Here is a 21,569-nt window from a genome sequence, read left to right on the forward strand (position 1 = left end):
AGTCAGGAAACAGAAGCAGGAGGATGCAGAAGCACCTTGGTTTGGAGGGGGTGAGAGGCAGCTCCTGAGTGCTGGGAGGGGGCTCAGGGCATCACCTCACTCCTGACAAGTGCTGTCCTGACAGGGAGGGTGGCCTGGCAGGGGGAGCCACCAGAGCATCCTGCCAGGGGGAGCCACCAGAGCATCCTGCCAGGGTGATGCCACCAGAGCATCCTGCCAGGGGGAGCCACCAGAGCATCCTGCCAGGGTGATGCCACCAGAGCATCCTGCCAGGGTGATGCCACCAGAGCATCCTGCCAGGGGGAGCCACCAGAGCATCCTGCCAAGGTAGTGCCACCACAGGGTACCCTGCCAAGGTAGTGACACCACAGGGTACCCTGCCAAGGTGATGCCACCAGAGCATCCTGCCAGGGTGATGCCACCAGAGCATCCTGCCAGGGGGAGCCACCAGAGCATCCTGCCAAGGTAGTGCCACCACAGGGTACCCTGCCAAGGTAGTGACACCACAGGGTACCCTGCCAAGGTGATGCCACCAGAGCATCCTGCCAGGGTGATGCCACCACAGGGTACCCTGCCAAGGTGGTGTCACCAGAGCATCTTGCCAAGGTAGTGCCACCACAGGGTACCCTGCCAAGGTGATGCCACCAGAGCATCCTGCCAAGGTAGTGCCACCACAGGGTACCCTGCCAAGGTAGTGACACCACAGAGCATCCTGCCAAGGCATTGTCACCACAGAGCACCCTGTCAAGGTGATGCTCACACCACAGAGCAGCCAGGCTCTGCCCACTACAGACCTCCCTCAGCAGATGCCAGGGAAGTCATCCTGCCCCTGTCCCCAAGGGCCACCCCATGCAATGCCACTGTCATTCTGACCACCAGTGTGACTCCCAGCCCACCATCAACCCTCCAAGGGCCTCTGTGTCTGCATCCCTCTCAGTGAGGTTTCTGTGATGGGAAGCCTGGCCCCAGCTCATCACAGTCCCCATGGGGGTGCTCAGAGGCTCCTCCAGCATCCTCAGGATTTTACCAGGGTGGGACAACACCAAAGCAGGGTCTAGGATGGTGGTTTGGTTCTGCACAAGCAGGTGAGGAGGAGCCTGTGGGGGGGGTCTCATGAGTCAGGGAAGCCATGGACCACTGGTGCAAGTGGCTGGAGATATCACCAGCATCACTGATGACCTCCCCAGCCCCTCTGGGCCAGGGGTCTGGAGGGGGCAAGCATCCCATGGATCTGGACCCCACAGTCACCAGGGTGCTCCAGGACAACCTCAGCCAGGACACAAAGCCCTCTGCAGGTAGGGAAGCTGAGGCCCAAGGGCAACCTGGCCAAGCAGGGACAAAGCCCAGTGCTGGCCTGTGCTCTCCCTTTCGGGGTGCCCACCTGCTCCCTGGGGCTTCAGCAGTAACCCCAACACCACGAGCCCCGGGGGGGACAGTCCAGAGGGCCCAGAGCTCCGTGGTCCCACCTGGAAGAGACACTGAGAGCTCATAGGGCATCAGTAACCCATCAACTTCCACCCCCTGGAAGCTGCTCCTCTCCCACCCCGTGCAGCATCCTCTTCCAGACCCCGGGCAGGCGACACCTGCAGGCAGGGACACGGCCCCGGCGGATCCAGCGACAGCACCGGTGACACGGGACCCCCAGGGGACACCCAACCGACATGACCAGGTCCAACATCAGCCCTGGGCTGAGGGGCCGCAGGGTGGCATCCACGGCTGCGCCTGGGCAGCGCCAAACCATCCTCCCCCTCCCGCTGGCCGAACTGAAGCCCGCTGCGGGGCGTGGGGGGACCTGGGGGGCACGGGGCATGGGGGGAGGGGGAAACCTTTTGACGCTCATGTTTGATTTAAGGGCTCGGCTTCTTGCTGGGTAGAGAACTGTCCTTCCTTTCCAGCCGCGTGTAAGGCTCAAAAGCAGAGGTGCCCAGTCCGTAAGTGCCCGGAAGGTCGTGGAGGGTGCCCAGAAGCGGCCCCCCGAAACACAGCGGGGTGGCCGGCAGCCTGGGCGAGGAGGAAGAGGAGGAGGAGGAGGAAGTGGCGAGAGAAGGAACTTGCAGGCTGAAGGCTCCCGGTCCCGTGGGGCTGCTCCCCCCGCCGAGCCCAGGGGATGCGGTTCCCGGAGTGGCCAAGCCAGAGGCGCTGCCGGTAGGGCTGGCGATGGGATTGGGGGTGGGAGAGAGGAGGCTGGGGGGGGCCGGCACGGACAGCAGCCGACCTTGCTCCAGCAGCCGCAGGATGTTGCAGGTGGCGAAGGACTCGGAGGTGGCGGCGGTGGAGCGTTTCTCAGAGTCCCTGCTCTGGTCCTTCTTCTGCTTGGTGCGGCGGTTCTGGAACCAGACCTTGACCTGGGGCGGGGTGGGAGCGAAACAGGGAGGGAGGGGAGACAGAAAGGCACGGACGGAAAGAGAGCGCGGGGGGGCCGGGATAAGAGAGACGAGAACCGGGAGAGAGCGAGAGAGACGAGAGAGAGAGAGGCGTTAGAACGAACGCCCCAGCCGGGCCCGGCCCCGCGGGAGATGCCACCCCCCGCCGGCCCCTCCCGGGCAACCGAAACCCCTGCGGCTGCCAGGAGACAGGGCCATGGGAGCCCAGGGATGGGAGCGGGAGCACGGGAGACTGAAGCTGTGAGCCTGGGGATGGGAATCCAGGAATGGAAGCCTGGAGCTGGGAGGGTGAGAATGGGAGCCCTGGGATGAGAGCCCTGGGGCAAGATCTCAGGGGTGGGAGGCTGGGAAGGAGAGGCTGGGGTAGGAGCTCCGGGGAGGACCCCAAGGGAGGAGCCCAGATGCAGGATCCCCAGTGTGAGCTACCTCTGCCCTGTGCTGGCTCTCCCAGGGCTGCTGAGCTACAGGACCTGCTGGATTCTGCTCTGTGATGGTCACCAACCCCGAATTTGTGTCCCCATCTCAAATCCTTCCCTCACCAGGCCATGATGTGGGGCAGGGTGGAAGGTCTCTGGCTTTGGGGAATACATTTAGGGGCAGAGTGGCTTCTGGTGGCCCTGGATCTTTGGGCACAGACACATTTCTGTGCCCAAAACCCATCTGGGAACAACTCCCACCCCATCCTGCCTCTGGCCAAAGTAAGGATCAAGTCCAGGCTGCAGCCCCCTGGGACCTCCCTGCCCCAAAAGTGCCCTGGGAGGGACATGGCCTCGGTTCTCATCCCATAGCTGTCCCCACACCCCCTAAACCCATGCCCAGGAGGGCAGCCCCCCACTTCTGTCCCACCCTGGCAGAGCAGAGGGGTAGAAGAGGCAGAGAGAGAGACAGAGAGAGGCATGAGGGACAGACAGACGGACAGAGATGGAGGTGAGGGAGGAGATGGATGGGAAGACACTCGGATTAGAGCATGGCAGATGGGAGAGGATGAGCCAGGAGCTGGCCAGGACTCCCCCAGGAGCAGACCCCAGCCCCTGGGCACATCCTTGGTCCCCGTGTGCTCCAGGGCCAGCAGGGCTCAAGCTGGAGTCAGCAGAAGGTCGCTGGGGCAGGGCAGCTGCTGGCTGGGGCAGCCCTCACATCCCCCAGCACAATGCCCCCACAGTGCAGAGCTAATGGAGCGTGGGGGTGGAGGAGGGCTCAGCCCTCTGGCCCCTTTCCCAGGGCATCACCGTGCAGATGACATCTGGCTGAAGCTGGCCAGAGGCTGGGGATGCTCAAGGAGATGTTCCTGAGTGATGGGAGGACAGCAGGACCACGAGCTTGAGCTCCCAGCCCAAACCCCTGGCTCCAGTGGCCACTGCCAGTCCACACAACACCTCCCTTACCCACAAGGTCCCATGGGCACCCCATGGACTCCCAAGGTCCATGGGAAGCTCTTGAGGACATCCTCTACTCGTGCACACCTCAGCACAAACGGGGAGCCTGGATCCTTCCTTGCCACCAGGACTCCTGGGTCTACATCCCAGCCCAAACAGGTCCCCAGGGATGATGTCCCTTCCCCCCTGCCCCCAGCAGGATGGGTTTGGGCAGGGCTGGCTGCTCCCACGGTCCTACATCCCTGACAGAGGCTTAGCAGTTCTGGGGGGCACCTCCTTGAGCTGCCAAGTCCTGGGGAGAGCAGAACCCCAAAGCTCCAGCAGGACTCCTGCAGTCCCACATCATCATCTGCCTCTTAATGAAGGTCCTCTCTTGAGTCCATACAGAAATGCTCCTCTGGAAGAGCAAGAGCTCCAAACCCAGCCCAACAGAAGCCCCTAGCATGATGTCCCTGAGGATGGCCATGAAGGGCCAGAAGTCTCCTCATGCCTTGGAGACTAAGGCAAGCTCTTCCCCATCTGCCCTGCTGGCACATCAGGCAGCAGGATCACATTTGCCTTCATGGCTAAAGTTCATATCCAGCTTGTCACTAATTAGTAGATCCATGTCCTTTTCACCCTCCATTATGATCAAGCCCTGAGCCCCCATCACTGGAGATGTAAATAAGCTCAGCCAGATGCAGTGCTTGACAAGCCCATGAGTCATTTCCCTCCAGCTGTGGTGCTCCATCTTTAACCACTGTCCTCCACACCACTTCCCCTTCAATCTTCTCCACACCACAAGTCCTCTGCTCACCTCTAGCTCCATCTCCATCCACAACTCCCCAGCAGCCACCACCTCAAGTTCTTTGCCAAGGTCTGCTTCGATCAGGTTGCCTTCCTCTCTCCCTCTAAAGGATCACCTCTACAGGCTCACCCAAGCTACTGGCTGAACTGCTGTGTGCCCATGGTGTGGCCATGGCACCCTTCCAGCCTGGCCTGGAGACAGGGCAGGGAAGCCTAGCCTGGCACATCCCTGGTGGGCACATCTCCAGCGCAGCACAGCCCACTTAATAAGTGAAGAGCTGTGGGAGGACAGCAGCCACCTCCTGCTCTCCTGCCAGGCTACAGAGGGGAGAAGACAACACCAGGAGGGTGGTGAGAGGCCGGCACAGGTTGCACAGGGAGGTGGTGGAAGCCTCATCCCTGGAGGTTTTGAAGGCCAGGCTGGATGAGGCTCTGAGCAACCTGCTGTAGTGTGAGGTGTCCCTGCCCATGGCAGGGGGGTTGGAACTGGCTGAGCCTTGAGGTCCCTTCCAGCCCTGACAATTCTGTGATCCTGTAACAGCCATCCTCTGGGAATGGAGAGAAAGGCCAGTGCCAGAAGTGTCACTCTAGGGGACAGCCAGGACAGCTGGCTGGGGAGGACACAGGGAGGTGAGGAGAGGCCTCCTCTGGCTCCAGGGAAATCCCAGGAAGATCCCACAGCTCCTGGGAGCTGCAAGTCCCCTGCCTGGGGCTGTGGGAGGCAGGATGCCACGTGAGGGGCCAGGCAGGCCAGGCCTGGATGCAGACAAATAGACAACAACATGCATTTGGCTGTGTCTGAGGAGCAGGACAGGAGAGGTCATGCGTTCACCAGGCAAGGAAGGTGACTCTCAGAGGGGCAGGGAGCAGGCAGCTCGTGTGGAGGAGATGGCTCTGAAAGCCCTGGGAGACATCACAGGCAAGAAACAGCTCAAAGTGAGGGCACAAGGAAAAGCTCAACCTGCAGAGTTAGACAGGAAGAGGAGTGTCTGGAGAATCATCAAATGGTTTGGGGTGGAAGGGACCTTTAAAGGTCATCTAGTCTGACCCCCAGGGGCTCCTGGTGCTGGATGTTCAACCAATGGCTGTGGACCAGACCTGCTCTCCACGGTTCCATAAGGGGAGTGAGTGGTTGGAGGCACCTTGGGATGAAATCCCTGATGTTTCTGGATCTGGAAGTCCTGTTTTGCTCAGGCACTGCAGCAGGAGCAGGGAGGAGCAGGGGAGCCCTCGTCAGAGCAGGCAGAGGTAGGGTTTGACACAGGGCTGGAGCAAGGCAGAGACACTCTGGGGGGGAGGGCATGCAGATAACCACCTGTGGAGCACCATTCCTGGGACAGGAGCCTGCTCAGCAGCACACTGAGCTGGCTAGCAGAGCAAGAATGTTCTCCTAGGAGAGCTGGAGTTGGACTAAGATGGCCTTTAAAGGTCCCTTAACACAAAGCCTCCTCTGATTCTATGCCCTGCACCAGCCTGAGCGAGGAGGAAGGTCCTACAAGCTGATCAGAGAGGTCCACTGGAGCTCCAAAGCAAATGACTCCTCTAGGTCCTGCAGCAGGCAGATCACTCCTTCCTCTGTCACCTTCCCAGGGGCACCACAGAGCCTCTCACCCTGTTTCCCCCTCTCCTATCCCCCAGCACCACAGGAGAGGGCTCGAGGCTCCGCGACACCCCCCACGGTCCTGCTGACAGGCAGCAAGGCAAGAGGGCATCACACCCCCCACCCCTGCCCTGCTGCAGAAGGGGCTGGGGGCAGCTAAAGAGAAATTTCTTCCCCCCAAAATAAGCTCTTCCCTGGCCTGTTCCCCTCCCAGTGCTGGGAGAAGGCAGCCAGCCAGCTCCCAAACCACCCCCGGGGGGTGGGAGGCACAACCCTTGGTGCCTGGCCGCTGGTGTCCTACGCCCTGAACTCGGGGAGCACCTGGGCCCCCTCCAGCCCCTTCTGCTGCAGCTGAATGAGACCAGTGGTGAGTAGGAGCCCAGCTGCTGCTCCAGTCCCTGCCCTCCACCCAGCACCTCCAAGCTACAAAAGAAATTAGTTCCAAGAGGTTAATCCCAAAGGAGACCCCCTGAGGATCCCGGGATGGGCAGGAGCAGGGTGGGAGCTCAGCAGCTCAGACATCAGCCAAGGGTTTCAGCCCAGTTCCAGCCCAGTAACCATTTCACTCTGCCCCAGCCCCACTCCTCCATCCCAGGACATTGCCCAAAGTGGTCCCTTCTCTGCTCTGGTCTCCGTGGAGCAGGATGTGGCCCCCACCAGGCAGTGCCCTCCCCTCTCCTCAGCTCATTGTTTGTGCTATCCAGCCCCTAACCGCAGTGTCCTGGAGAGAGGTGGTGGAACCTTGCTGCTGAGCCATCCCAGCTTGCCAGGGGAAGGCCAAGGCCCACCAGCAGTGGGCACATCACTAAACCCTGCTTGCACCCACACAGAGGTTCCCCCACACCAGGATCCCCACCATGACCCCAGAACGCCCCAGTCCCTACATCTCTCCGTGCTTGACCACCAAATGGGATGGTCCTCATCCTCCCCTGGAGGGGATGAGGTCCTGAAGGGTGGTCCCTATCCTTCCCTCAGCAGATTGAGGTCCTAAAGGGTGGTCCCTATCCTTCCCTCAGTCGATTGAGGTCCTAGAGGGTGGTCCCTATCCTTCCCTCAGTGGATTGAGGTCCTAGAGGGTGGTCCTCATCCTCCCTTGGGTGGGATGAGGTGCTGGAGGATGGTCTTCATCCTCCCCTGGGGGAATATGAGGTCCTGAAGGGCAGTCCCTACCCTTCCCTCAGTGGGATGAGGTCCTGTAGGGTGGTCCTCAACCTCCTCTGGCCAGGATGAGACCCTGAAGGGCAGTCCCCATCCTCCCCTGGGCAAGCCGAGGTGCTGGGGGACGATCCTCACCCTCCCGTAGGATGCCCACAAGCCTCTCCCCAGACGCCAGCCCCCTCCCGGGCAGGGCTGGGGGCTCTGTTACTGGTTTTTACTGGTGGGGATGGCCTGGCAGCCCTGCCCCGTGGCTGCCATCAGGCGTCCCCAGCCGAGCTCCCCTCCGCCAGGCTGCCATCCGGGGCCGCTCCCAGCTGCCGGCCGAGGCCATTTTGCTCTCCAGGATTAGCTTCCCACCGCCATTAGCTGCCTGCTGCCGCCGCACCGGGCGCCGTGGCGGCTCCCCGCGGCACCCCGGCCACCCTGCCGCCTCCTCTTCCTCCTCCTCCCTTCCTGAACCAGCCCTGGAGGCTCCAGAGCGGGAGCTGGGGCCGTGGGTGCCGTGTGAGCCCCGTGGGCTCGCCGCCCACCGCCGCCCGGCACCGAGGCTTCTGGCGGCGCTGCCGCGGGACACGGCTGCCACGGGGGCAGCAGGGACACGGTCCCAGGCAGGCATGGACCCATCCCTTGGCATCTCCTCCAGCCCCTCTGCACCTTGGGAGCACCTGGCTGGGCCTCCGACCCCAAACCTCTGCCACAGCCTGCTGCAGCCACGCCACACGCTCCAGCAACGGCTGGGCAGCCTGCTCAGGGCAACCGAGGTGGCAACTGTGCCCAGCTTGCTGTTCCCTCAGCCAGGAGCCCATCCCCAACCCCTTGGCACCTGGCTGTGTCCTCAGCCAGGAGCCCATCCCCAACCCCTTGGCACCTGGCTGTGCCCTCAGCCAGGAGGCTGTCCCCAGCCCACTGGGACCTTTGCTGTGCCCTGGCCTGGAGCCCATCCTCACAGCAGCCCCCTGCCCTAGCACTGCTGACCCAAGTCTCCAGCCAGAAGCATGCCCTCAGCCTGGTTTTGCTCCACAATTCAGGGTGTTTTCTGCTTCCCACACCCTTTGCAAATGGAGATGAGAAGAAGGAGCAGGGCTGGGCCCTGCAGGCAGGGCTGGTGGGGGTGAAGTGTCCTCCACCAGCCAGCCTGGTGGCTCCAGGATGGGGCATCCCCCAGGGAAATCAGGGAGAGCCAAACCCCCATCCCCCATCTTCTTGGAGGTGATGGGGGAGGCTGGTGGATGATTTATCTGGGGTTCAGAAAGCGCTGCCTGGACTGGCTGGGACATACCCACCCAGCACCAAGTGTCCCCCACGGCAAAGTGCCCACTTCAGCCCCTGGCAGCAGGCTTGGGTGGTGGTGGGGACTGGGTGGAATCTCAGGGCTGTGCCTGTGGTCACCTCCCCTCCACTGACACCAGGATCCAGCAGGTGGTCTCCATGTGGATGTGTTGTTGGAGCAGCCTGGGAGCCAGGCCTGTTGGGTGATCCAATCCACCAGAGGAGCTGCTGCCCTCCAGAAGAGCCTCATCTCCAGAGGGTGCCCCCAGCTCTGCCAGGCAAGCAGCCAAGAGCTTCTCCTTCCCTCCAAGCCCTCACCACCAGGCCAGTGCTCACCACCCCAACTCCCTGACCTGCTCTGAGAAAGGAAATCACCAAAACAAAAAGAAGGGAGAATCTGGGGGCAGTTGAGAGGCCAGGGCTGGGCTGTGCCAGCCTGGTCCTGCCACTTCCTAGTACCTGCTTACAACACAGACTTACTGCCAGCAGCCCGGGGCCCCGCGGCCGCAGGGTGAACCCCACCACGTGCCCCTGCCACGGGGAGGGCACAGGATTAGCTCCTCCACGTGAGCAGGGTTACTCCACAGGCGTGTTCCCACACAGCCTGGCATGTGGGAAGGGCACCCAGAAGCTCCTGGAGATGCCCAGCTTCTGCCAGGGTGACCCTTGGCATCGCCAGTGGCCACCTCCTGCCATGGGACCCAGGATTCCCCCTCCCTTCCAGGGGGAGCCAGGTACTTCCAGCATGTGGATCCCACAAGGGGAGAAGGGAGGAGAAGGGAGGAGAAGGGAGGAGAAGGGAGGAGAAGGGAGGAGAAGGGAGGAGAAGGGAGGAGAAGGGAGGAGAAGGGAGGAGAAGGGAGGAGAAGGGAGGAGAAGGGAGGAGAAGGGAGGAGAAGGGAGGAGAAGGGAGGAGAAGGGAGGAGAAGGGAGGAGAAGGGAGGAGAAGGGAGGAGAAGGGAGGAGAAGGGAGGAGAAGGGAGGAGAAGGGAGGAGAAGGGAGGAGAAGGGAGGAGAAGGGAGGAGAAGGGAGGAGAAGGGAGGAGAAGGGAGGAGAAGGGAGGAGAAGGGAGAAGGGATCTCTCAGGCTGACATCCTCCCTCCCTGGGAGGGAGAGAGGGAGGGAGAGAGGGCTCCTCAGGAAAGAAGCCCCTTGGTGATGGCTCTATATCTTCTAACACAGGACTTCCCAACCCAGCTCTGGAAGTCCATCTTCCCCCACCCCAAGGACTACCAAGGCTCAGAGGATGAGGAGCAGGCTGCTTTGCAGCAAGCAGAGCAGCTTTGTGCTGCCTCCTGCCTCTTGTGCCTCGGGGGAGCCCCAGCCCACAGCTTCCACTGGCGAGCTCTGGGTGATTCTCAGCCCCTCCAGACCACAGCTTTCCTGCAGCTCCCCCTGCAAGGGGACAACTTCTGCTGGCACCAGCCAGCCATTGTGCTGCTCTCTCACTGCAGGGACTGATAGTTGTTAATGACTCGAGGTGTGATTAATTTTTTAAGGGCTCCATCTTAATTGCAGGGCTATAAATAGCCCTCCCCAGCCCTCCCCTAGCTCAGCTGCTTGCTCACACACGTTTTGCTCCATGCTGGTGGGACCACAGTGCTGAAAGCTCTGTGCAGCACAGGATGCTCAGGGGTGCTGAGCCCTCCAGCAGTGATGGAGCTGTAGGAGCCCAGGAGCTTGTCCCAGACTGGCTGGGATGGAGCCCATCATGGTGAGGGGAACACCATGGGGGTCTCATGGACTTCCCAGCATCCAGGCAGGCAAACAAAATCATAATGCTAAGGCCTCTCTCCACTCAAGGCCTCACCATCTCTCTACAAAGGGTCCTGAGATGTTTCACAGGAGATTAGGAGCCCAAAAGATCACCTGGGTCTTCACAGACTCCCTTTGGTTGGAAGAGAGCTTTAAGATCCTCAAGTCCAACTGTCAACCCAGCACTAAACCACATCCCTCAGCACCACCTCCTTCCCAGAGCTGCACAGCTCCAAGAGCTCCTGGGCATGGCCTCCTCGACTGAGAGCATCCCTGCCACCCAAAGCTGCTGCCTTTGGGAGGGCACAAACTGCCTCCCAGCAAGGCTTGGAGCTGCATGGAGAACACCTGATACCACCAGCCCTGTCCTGACCTCCTGGGTGCCTGGCCCTCAAAAGAAGACACAAGTGCCTCTGCTCTGCCCACACTTCAGTGAGGGCAGGAAGAGCTGGCACAGGTCACTTGAACCTGAGCCTGGCATTGAACTCCTGACCCAGAAAGCAAAGCCTCCTGGACCAGGCAAATCCCCTGGGCCAGCCCATCCCATCTCTCCTTCTGCCAGGGGATTTGTGGGAATTATCCTCCCTCTGCCATCCCCCCGTGGTCCTTCTGCCTCACAGCCTTGCATTTTCCATCCCATAATGACACTGAGAAGGGGCACTTTTCCCCTTGGGGGATGTGCTGCCTGGAGAAAGCCCAACGCAGGGCTAGCAGGGCAGGGATGGATGCTGGATGGGCTGTGCCAGGGTTGGCTCAGGACATCCCCACTGCTCTGGAGCTGGGAGCTCACCTAGGGTGCAGCAGCCACATCTCCAGCTGCTAGGCATTAATGACAGTATTCCACAGGTTAATTAGGCTCGTTGAACATTAATCATGTCCAGGGATTAATTAGACAAAAACACAAATGGGTTTGGCTGGAGCTTCAGCGGCTGCCAGCAAGGCAAAACAGGTATAAGGCTCCCTGGAGGGAGGAGGTCCACACCTGGGGCTGCTGGAAGGACCTTCCTCATCCTCAAAGCTGGCTGTGGAACTGCCCCCATGTCCCTTCACTGCAAGTCCTCTCTCCCCTGGGAAATGTCCTCTTCATCCTGGGTGATCCCTGGGCACAGGGGGACAGAGATGAGCAGATCCCAGCCCCACAACGCAGAGGTGAGTCCTTCTGCCTCCTTCAAAGGGCCCCAAAGCCCTGCCAAAAGCCAGCATCAGGTGCCAGGGAAGTCAGAGAAGAGCCTTAAGGAGGTGGTGTTTTGCTCCAGTGGGATTTCTCAGGGGCACAGCCCAGGCTGCAGCCCCACTTTCGGGGCCGCTCGGCTGCAGCGCTCCAGCTGTGGTGCCAGCGCGTCTCATCCTATCTCATCACGCTCTTTGCACCACTCCTGTCTCACACAAGAGCCAGGATGAGTCATTCTTCCCTCCTCTGAACATCCACAGGCACACAGATACCCTCCTCAGCAGCCCCTTCCTTCCTGCCCCACTCCCATCGTGGGCCGCGGAGGGCATCCTGTCGCGTCCAGGGGTCCCAGCAGAGAGCAGAGTCTGGAGGTGCTCATGGAGGGAGGCTTCCTGATCCTGATAGCAGGATATCATCCAAGGAGGGGGTGGGAAGGATCTGTTCTATCAGCCTAACCATGACCACAGCACGAATGCCAGCCAAGAAGGAGTCACAAGATGCTGCTGGTTGGGAATCCACCACCCAAACATTAGGCAGAGTGATTGAACCAAGACCTGCCCTGGGATGATGCTGGGAAGAAAAAAATCCCCAAAAGTCCCCCAAAAATTGTAGCTGGTGCCAGCTGGATCTGTCCCAGTCTGAGCTGAGGACCACAGAGGAGCCTGTTGGGACAGGAGTGGCTGGTGGTGACTCTGCACTCTCCAGACCACATCTGGAGTGGTCCAGCATGGAGCCTCCAGATCCAAGTGGTCTTGTAACACCCTGCAGTCACCCAGCTCCTGCAGCAACCCAGAAAACCTCCCAGTGAGGAACTGAGTGTGAAGAGAGCCTGAAACCATCACCAGAGGGGAGCTTCACCCCGGTAATGAGAGGAGGAAGCTGGGCACCGAGCCTGGCATTGCCATCCCTGGGCATGGTGTTGGCTGGGGAGGGAGGGAGCTGGGAAGGTTCAGCTGGGAGTTTGCTGCAGGGTTGGAAATGCTGTGAAAAGCAGAGAAAGGGATTCAAAAAGACAGAGATGGGGAAAGGAGGATGTGGGAAAGAGAAGAGAATAGGAGAAGAGACAGTCATGGCCTACAGGGTGTGAATTTTCTCACTGAGCAATGGAGGCACCAAACAAGTGAGAGAGGATGGTGGTCCCAGTGCAGACCTCCCAGCACCCTGCTCAGCACAGCCCTCTGCCCCAGCTCCTGCTGGAGCTCTTCCACCAGCACAGCACAACACAGCCCTCTGCCCCAGCTCCTGCTGGAGCTCTTCCACCAGCACAGCACAACACAGCCCTCTGCCCCAGCTCCTGCTGGAGCTCTTCCACCAGCACAGCACAACACAGCCCTCTGCCCCAGCTCCTGCTGGAGCTCTTCCACCAGCACAGCACAGCCCTCTGCCCCAGCTCCTGCTGGAGCTCTTCCACCAGCACAGCACAGCCCTCTGCCCCAGCTCCTGCTGGAGCTCTTCCACCAGCACAGCACAACACAGCCCTCTGCCCCAGCTCCTGCTCCTCCCACGTCCCTCTAAGCTCCGTGGAGGTGATGCTGCGAGCGGGGAGCCCAGGATGAGGCTCATCACTGTGCCTTGCTCCACGGTCACCACCACCTCCTGGCACATACCACGCAGCCACAAAGCTGCTCCTTCACCTAAAGCCTCTGCTGGGCCACCAGAAGAGCCAAGGACAACCATTTTGTGTGCACCAAGGCTCTGCTCCCCCTTATAGGGCCCCACAGCAGCCACCACACTGTGAGTGACAAAACATCAGGGAACAACCCAAAACCAGACACCCCCCACCCCCAGCACACTGCAGGCAGCCAGGCCACGTTTGGTCCATGAAAAACTGGGGGGGGAATGGAAATGATTTTCTATCTGAAGGAGAGAAATCATCTACCTCACTCCAAACACAGCTTGTACTGGCCAGAGCGGGGGCAAACTGGGATGATGGTGGGGGGAAGGGTTGGTGGGTTCCAGCCATGCTGCTTTGTGCTGTGATCCTCATTAATTTGTTGTTGGTTTTGTTGTTGTCATCATTACTCTTACCAGCATTATATCCATTCCCAAGCTGAATCCACCACAGCCCCAGCAGATGCCCTCTTGGCTTAGCAGAAACATCAACACCGACCTCCGAGCGGCGCAGCCCAGCTCTCTCTCCACACCCAACCAAGCCTCATCCCAGGAAAGATGGCAAAATCCCTTCACACTGGCAAAGCCTGGGATGCAGGATCCATCCAGCTGATACACAGCCCGATCCCAACAGCACCGACAATGACACCAGACCCTGCTTGTCCACCCTGCACCGTGGGTGCTGACCTGAGGTCCTCGCTGATGCTGTCCTGCTCCTTGCTTTTAGGGGATCTGGGGGATGCTGCTTATGGATGTGGCATAGCAGCTGGGGGGAGGCTCGACACACCCTGCTGAGGGCTGCTCCTCGCCCCTTCTAACCCTAAACTGACCATTCCTTGTGCTCAAGAGAAAGAGATGGAGGAGAACCACTGCCTGCAGCACCACTCACGCTTCCCCCAGCCACGCTCCGCTCCAAAACAGCAGCCGTGACCCCTCCACCCCAGCCAGCACCCATCTCCTCCACCCAGGTTTAGGACCATGGGCTTGGCTCAGCCCCAGTTCCCAACCAAAACACCAACCAGGACCTTCCCACCCAAGACTGGGACCATGGGTTTGGCTCAGCCCTGACTCTCGACTGAAACGCTGGCCAGGACCTCTCCACAAAGGTTTGGGACAACGAGCTCAGGCATACGGCCACGCCGCAGCGCCACAGGGAGGTCTTCACGACAGAGAAGCCATCAGGAGCCTTACCTGGGTCTCAGAGAGGTTGAGTTGCCTCGCTAGCTCCGTCCTCTCCCTGCCCACCACGTACTGGCAGCGCTGGAACTCCAGCTCCAGGCGATAGAGCTGCTCCGCCGTGAAGGACGTCCGCGTCCGTTTGGGTCGGTCCAGGTCCAGACCCTTGGGGAGCACAATCTCCCGGATGGTCCCTTTGGCATCTGGAGGGGACATGGGGAGGAGGACCATCAGTAAAAGAGAGAAGTCGGGCTGGGGGGGAGAGAGAAGCCGGGCTGGGGCAGGGAGAGAGAAGCCGGGCTGGGGCAGGGAGAGAGAAGCCGGGCTGGGGGAGGAAAGGGACTAGGGAGAACTGGTCCAAAATAGACATCACCGAGGGAGGAAATGCTGAGTTAAAAACACTGTGCCTCCAGGAACGGCTAAGAAACCCCCGCCAAGGTGTGGCTACAAGAGGTGACATCCCATAGTTTGGGTGTCCCCTCCAGCCCCAAACGTTGCAAGCTGATAAATCTCCAGGGAATGGCAGCAAACCTTCACGAAAACCTCCAGGTGTATGTATTAAATCTTTATAAAGATCTTTTCTAACCCCTTCATAAACCTGCAGGGAACTGTGAAAAAAAAAATAAAACAAAACAAAATCTTTGTAATTTTTCTTTTTTAAGAGATAAAGAAAAAGGGGGGAAAATAAATCCTTTAGGAAACCAGAGCAACTAATCCCAGAAATGATCATTTCTGGGAGCCGGCAGCAGGGAATGATTCCAGAAGTTGAAGGTCTTTCAATGAAAATAGATTTCTTTTCCCTTTTTTTACCCCCGATCCTTCCTTGGGGGAGGGGGGAAAAGAAATTCCTCTGTGTCACAACTGCCTCCTTTCCAAAATTATTCCCACTGTGGGAATATTTCCTACTAAAGGACAAGCTTCGGAGGGGCCGCCCGCCCCGAGCCGCTCCTGGCGGCCGCTTTTCGGAGCCTGGAATTGTCGCTGGTCCACGGCTGGGCTTCAGCAAACAAAAGCCGGAGGGTTTGGCTCCCGTCTCAGCCCCTTCCGCACTAAAGGAGCTGCTGACAAAGGACCAAACCCTCACAGGAAATCCCCCCGGAGCTCCGAGGTGCTGGGATGTCCCAGCTCCCTGGGCTGCGCCGTGCCGCGACGGACTCCTTGTGCTAAAAACGGAGCTGGAAGTTGCTCGCCGGGTTCCTGCCAGACCCCAAACCCCTCGTGCTCCGCGGCCCTAGTTCAACCTACCCTGAAGCAGCAGCAAAACCAGCAGAGAGCCCGGCTCGGGTGAGCCCTGGCTGCAGACCTCGCGGTTTCTGCCCAGTGGTTTTTCCTGCAGCCACAGAAGCCACCCTGGGCAAGCAGCCCGGAGGGACCTGAGGTCCCCCAGCAGCCTTGGAGAGAGGGAGGTTGCTTTGTGGCTGGCTCAGGCGTAAAAGGATTATAAAACTGGTGGGGAAATGAAAGGGGAGAAACAGCAAGGAGCAGCCTGGGAGGGGATGATGGAGCTGGCACAGGGATAGCGAAGCTGGCATGAGGATGGTGGAGCCTACAAGGGGACAACAACGCTGGCATGAGAATGGTGGAGCCCCCATGAGAATGGCAGAGCTGGCATGGGGACGGCAGGAGCAAGGAGCAAGCACGGGCTTGTGAGAGGGACTCCAATCCCACAGCCATTTCCCCGTCGCCACGTTGTGGTACACGGCAGAGGTCCCAGCCTGGCAAAGCCAGCTTATTCCAGGCTGAAGCATGGCACCGAGGGCACCGAGGGCTTGGAGAAGGCCAAAGCGGGGGAGAATCCAGTGAAACGGGGAGTGTAGGCTCCGATCCGCAGCCCCAAACTCCACGGGCGGGCACAGGGCTGTTGGTAAAGGGGGTGTAGGTAGATCGGGGACATTGCTGGTGGGATCGGGATGCCAGCCTGGCAACCATTTTGTGAGGAGAAGAACATTTGCAGGGATGGTGCCCGGGCCACGTCCGCACTCCCTCGTCCACGCCACGGTCCCTCGACACAACAGCCGAGGCTGCCGGCACGGAGCGGCCGGCAGAGACCTTCCTGCTTCCCGGCCGCAGCTGCGGGGCTCTGCCCCTCCGCCCTCGCCGCCCCGGACGCCGCTGCCAGCATCACCACCAGCATTATTTATTGTTTTCCCCCCTCCTGGCAACTGGGACGTGGAGTGGGAGAAGCAGGCTGGGCACAGCCCTGGAGGGAAGAGGGCACAGAAAGAAAGACCCTCACCCCCAGCCTCTTGCCCCAACCCTACCGCATACTGCAGACCCTCCCAGCTGCCCATCTGTGCTGGTTTGGGGGGGCTCACAGCCATACCCTCTATGCTGGGAAGGGCACAACACCATCCTGCCTGAGGAACCTGCTCCTGAGAGCCTTCCCCCATCATCCATTGGATCCCAGAAGCCCAACAAACGCCAGGTCTTGCCCTGGCTGCCTGAGGGGGTTCCAGCAGCCCATGGCCTCTCTGGTGGGGCTGTGAGGACACGTTCTGTTCTTGGGGACCAGGCATCATGTCCAGGACAAGTTCTGGGACTGAAATCCCCCCCTGAAGGAAGTCTGGTGTCAAGGGGATTAATCCCCCCTCTGCCTCAGCAGCTAAATATGATGAGGGAGAATGGATGGACATGGCTGGGGAGCAGGAGGGAAGGCAAGCGGGCAGCAGATTTGGGGCACCGAGCTGCCAAACAGCTATTTTGCAGCCCTCACACCCTGTGGCACAGCATGGCAGGCCTAGGGGGACAGATCCTGCACACCAACACCTGCAGCAGAATCAGGCACACACCATGCACACCGGTTTATAGAGGGGGTTTTGCACCCACATGTCTGACAGGACACTTCTGAGGGGAACAACCACCCTGCCAGTCCTGAACACATGCACCCATATCCCTCTTTACACTGGGGGACACAGCAGCCCACAGCCTCTCTCAATGCTCCCCAAACAGCACCAGGGTCACCCCCAGAACTCCCCATATCCACCTGTGCAGCTCCTGGGAGGCAATGGGGCAGCACCCCAGAATCTTTCCCCCATCCCTTCCAGCCCCCACACCGCCAGCAGGACTAGCCCCAGTGTGACCTGGCTCCTCCAGCAAGTCCTTGTCCCATTAATCCCCACTAAACACTGACTTGCACCCCACACCCAGCCATGCCCACACCCAACTGCACTCACCCAGCCCAGCCACCTCGAGGAGACAGGAACAGGCAGGTAGCCAGAGCCACCTCCATGGGCAAAGCCACCCGGCCCCAGTGCCTGAAGGCTCTATCCCACACCGCAGGTCCCTGCAGAGTCTCCCAGGGACACTAAGCCCAGGGGAGCACTGGGATGGGGATCCAGGACACACCACTACTTCCCAGCTGGCTCCCACCAACACGTAAGGCTCCGGTCACCACTAAAGCCACCCCACGGGCGAGCAGCGGGGATGGGCTGGAGCAGAAGGCAGCACCGCGGCAGCCAGCGCTGGAAGGGAAAGATGCAGCCCCTGCTCCCAGGGCAGGCAGCTCGGCGGGGGAGACAACCCCTGTGCCTGGGGGCAACTACAAATACTCCAAAGTACATTAACAAAAATAAGGGAAAGTGTTAAAAACACTCAAAAAGCAGGAAAAGGAAAAAAACAGCAAGGAGGTGCTCCCCGGCCTGGCACTGAGCCCTTCCCAGGAGCGGGCACCGGGCTGGGGCAGGACCGCCAATCAGGCAGGCCGGTGGCCCGGCACACGGAGGTCTCCCTGCCACGTCCCCCCGGTCCGTTTCGGCTCCGTTCCCGGTTATTTGCGGTGTTTGCTCCCCGCCACCATTTTGTCCGCACCGTGGTGGTTGCGGCAAGATGGTGAGACCGGCCGCTCCCGGTCCCCCGGGTCGGGAGAAATGGGGGGATCCTGACCCGGGGTTAAGGACTGACCCCCACACACACGCACCCGTTCCCAGCCCCGGGCCCGTCGGGGCAGCCCCGGTAGGACCGAGGCCAGGCGGAGGAGAGGCCTGACCCCGGCCTGACCCTAGCGGGGACTGCGACTGCCACCGAGGACCCGGGGACACCCCGAACGGGACCCCGGAACTCTCTGCCGAGCGCTGCCTGTTCGCCCGCCGAGGTGTGCCGGGAGAATTCTGGCTGCGGCAGCCGCGCTGTCGGCGACAGGCGCCTATCGCGACAGCTGGGAAAGAAGCTTGGCTGAATGACGGGGTTGTTTGCAATCTCCGAGCGGGCTGGGGATGCCCGAACCGTGCCGTGCTGAGCCGTGCCAGGCTCTGGTGACGGCGAATGAGCAGGACGCGGGCGGCCTCGGCCCTGCTGACCGAGCGGCCGCGGAGCTTCGCCGGGCTCCGAGAGCGGCGGAGAGCTGGGCGGCGGAAGCCGAGCATCTCCAGCGCATCCCCGGGATGGAGCCGCGCTGCCGCCCCGGGAACCGGGCAGCCCTCGGTCCCTGCCTCATCCCCATCCAGGCACCCCAAACTTTCGGGGTTCGCTACGGGCCAGCCCCGGGCCGACGGTGGGGCTGAACCGGAGGGATGCGCCGGTTCCCGGTGTGTCACCGGGCACCCCCCCTCTCCCCGATCCCGGTCAAGCGACTGATATTATAAAGAGGGGGAGAAAAAAATAGCCCCCAACTCGCTGCCGCTCCATGACGCTTTTCTCCTGCGACAGCGGTTTAAAAGCAAAGCCGATGCTTTTCCCCCGTCTCCCGCCGCCTCCCCGTTCCTCAGCCGGTGCGGGGGATCTGTAGCCCCGGGGTTGCTCCCCAGGACCTCCGCTCGGCCCCTCTGAGCCCAGCTGCTCGGCCGCAAATCGGAGTGGGCAAGCACGGCCCCGCTCCAGGAGCATCACGGCGGAGCGGGCTGAGGGAACGGGCCCGGTCCCCGGCGCACCGAGCGGAGCCGGGGGAAGCGGAGGAAGGCCGGAGCTGATGGGGATGCGCTAGAAGCAGTGCCGGTGTGAAAGGTGCCCTGTTCCGCTGCCCCCCTCCCCGGCCCCGGGGGCGAGGGGCGCGGAGCTGGGAGCTAACCGGCGGGGTGGGGAGAATGCCCCTGCGGAGGAACCGTGGCCCGGGGACCGTGCCCGTACCTCGCACCAGGATGCGGCGGCAATAGTCCGCTTCGCCGGCTCCCGCCGGGCTCTCGCTGTCCGGGGCGCACTCCTTGGAGGAACCGGGGCTGACAGTCGATGTTCCCGGGATGTCCTTGAACCCACTGCTTCCTCCGCCTCGCCGAACGCTCTCCAGCTCCTCCCGGCTCGCTGCCTTCTCCCGGGCTCGCCCGGTGGGCAGGGGCTCGGCCAGCAGCACGGGGCTCCTGCCAGGCTCGGCCCCTCCATCGCTCATCCCTGCGGGCGCCGCGCCGGGATCAAACATCAGCAGGGAGAGAGACAGGGAGAGAGGGAGAGAGGAAGCAAGACTAGGCAGGGGGGGCGGGGGGGCGGGTCGGGGAGCCCCCACACACACCACCACCTTCCCCAGACCCCTTCCCCGCCCCTCCCCGGCCCCCCCGGGGCTTAGCGCCCTGGCACACCCAGGGGCACCGGGCCCCACCTCACCCCCATGGCCGGAGACCCTCCGGGGGCCCGTCGCTTCTCCTGCCTCTCCGCAGAGCACCCGGCCCCTCTCTCATCCCGAGGGGTGGCATTTAAACCGTTCCCCCCGCCCTCGCCACCTCCTCATCCCCTCCCCGCTACACCGACCGGGGGTGGTGCTCGGGGAGAGGATCTGGGGGGACAGGGGGGTGCGGCGGGACCCGTCGGAGCGTCCCAAGGGGGTGGAAAAAGGAGTTAAAAACTTTGACAGGCAGCTGAGGTCCCTCTGCCCCCTTCCGCTCCATGCCCCCCACCCATCTCCTCGGCACCTCGCTCTGGGCAAACTTCAGCCGCAGCGGTTCCATGGAGAGCCCGTGCCGGTGCTGGCAGGGAGGCGGGCGGAGGAGCCGCCGGTGCCCGGGGCTCGCTGCTCTGCGTGCGGGGAAATCAGTCCCGGGAGGTGGGGAGGGATGATTTTTAGGTTGGGAGGGAATAGCGGAGGAAAAGCAAAGGAGAGGAGAAGATTGCTGCGGAGGAAGCAGCCGAAGGTGGGCCCAGAGACGAAGTCGGGGTCGTTATTCCTCCGGTTCGGCCCTTCTCCGCACATCCCACGGAACCCGCCGCTGGAGCCGGGATCGGGCGGCCGAGCCCCACGCCGAGGCGGGGAGAGGTTCTGGTGGGAGGTGGGAAAGCGGCGATTTTAAATTAACGGCCCGGCACAGACGCAATTTCCTGCTCTCCAGGTCCGTGATACCGATTGGTAAACAAAGAGCCCCTCGGTTGGCCGCTGTCCCCCAGCTCCGGGACTTACGGGCAGGGCCGGAGGCGGCGGCCCCTCTTCTTCTCTGCTCCGGTGGAAGGTCACCGGCGGGGACCCCACACCTCTGCGGAGATGGAAACGAATAAAGAAATAACCTGACCCGGTTTTGTGTAACTCATCCCCGGAGCTCCGGGGTGGGGTGGGGGTTTCAGTCCTTCTTCCCCGCGGTGCTCGGTAGTCCGCAGCGCTCCCAGAGTTATCCCACCGAATCCCCGGGATGAGACAGTGGAGGAGTCCCGAACACACACATCCACATACACACACTCGCTCCGGTACATCCGCTAGCGGTAGCCACGGATCCCCCGGTACCGGGACCGAGGCGAGCGGCTCCCCCGGCCTAGCCCGAGGAACCGGGCAACAATCCCCACCTCAGGGATCTCCCTTCTGCCGTTCTCTGCAACCGGGCAAAGGACAGACAGACGCATTAGAAGTCCAAACCCCTCGATACCCCTTTTCCGAGCTCCGCCGCTTCTACAGCCCGGAGCTGCCCGGGGCTGCAGCAGGCTCCGGCGGAACTGGGCTATCCCAGAAGGGTCTCGGCCTGGCCGGGTTCCTCTGGAGGGAGAGCCCCGGCTGAGACAGAAGGTGACCTGTTTGGGGTCGAGAAGTACAAAGGCCTCTACATTCGTCTTTGGACTGGGGTGGGCCCGGAGTTCCCATGTCTGCGGCAGTCTCGGTATGACCGGAGCAGCGCGGGGGAAATCAGAGCGAAACATCAAAGCAAAGCGAAAAAATAAATAAAATAAAAAGGGGAAAAATAAAATAAAAGGGGAAAATAATAAAGCAAAGGGCAACAAATAGAAATAAGGAAATAAGGCAAACGAAAAAGCCAGCGCGGGGAAGAGCGGGGAACCGGGACGCGGAGGGCGGGTGCCGCGGCCCGCACCCTCGGTCCTGCGAGGCCCGGAGAGGGATGGAACTGGATCTGGGGTGGAAGTAACCGGCTCCCTGCTCTCG

The 21,569-nt window shown here is 61.3% G+C and overlaps 1 protein-coding gene across 1 annotated transcript; it reads right to left on the minus strand.

Moving 5' to 3' along the window:
- Nucleotides 1-1,847: 1,847 nt before the first annotated feature.
- On the minus strand, nt 1,848-20,498 carry VAX2 (ventral anterior homeobox 2). Its single transcript, XM_054172100.1, has 4 exons — nt 20,122-20,498; nt 19,349-19,606; nt 14,303-14,490; nt 1,848-2,345 (listed from the first exon to the last, which is right to left on the minus strand). Exons 2-4 carry the CDS (start codon nt 19,602-19,604, stop codon nt 1,848-1,850), a joined length of 942 nt encoding a protein of 313 aa, XP_054028075.1. The 5' UTR covers nt 19,605-19,606; nt 20,122-20,498.
- Between the last annotated feature and the right edge of the window lie 1,071 nt (nt 20,499-21,569).

Source organism: Dryobates pubescens, chromosome 23 (assembly GCF_014839835.1).
Source record: "Dryobates pubescens isolate bDryPub1 chromosome 23, bDryPub1.pri, whole genome shotgun sequence".
Taxonomy (NCBI): Eukaryota; Metazoa; Chordata; class Aves; order Piciformes; family Picidae; genus Dryobates; species Dryobates pubescens.

Bases quoted from the DNA above. Each gene is read 5' to 3' on its own strand.
- VAX2 (XM_054172100.1), bottom strand. From the start codon at position 19,604: ATGAGCGATGGAGGGGCCGAGCCTGGCAGGAGCCCCGTGCTGCTGGCC. The intron at 14,491-19,348 runs GTACGGGCACGG...TGTCCCCTCCAG, and splicing joins CCGCCGCATCCTGGTGCGAG to ATGCCAAAGGGACCATCCGG. The intron at 2,346-14,302 runs GTAAGGCTCCTG...ACCCCGCCCCAG, and splicing joins TCAACCTCTCTGAGACCCAG to GTCAAGGTCTGGTTCCAGAA.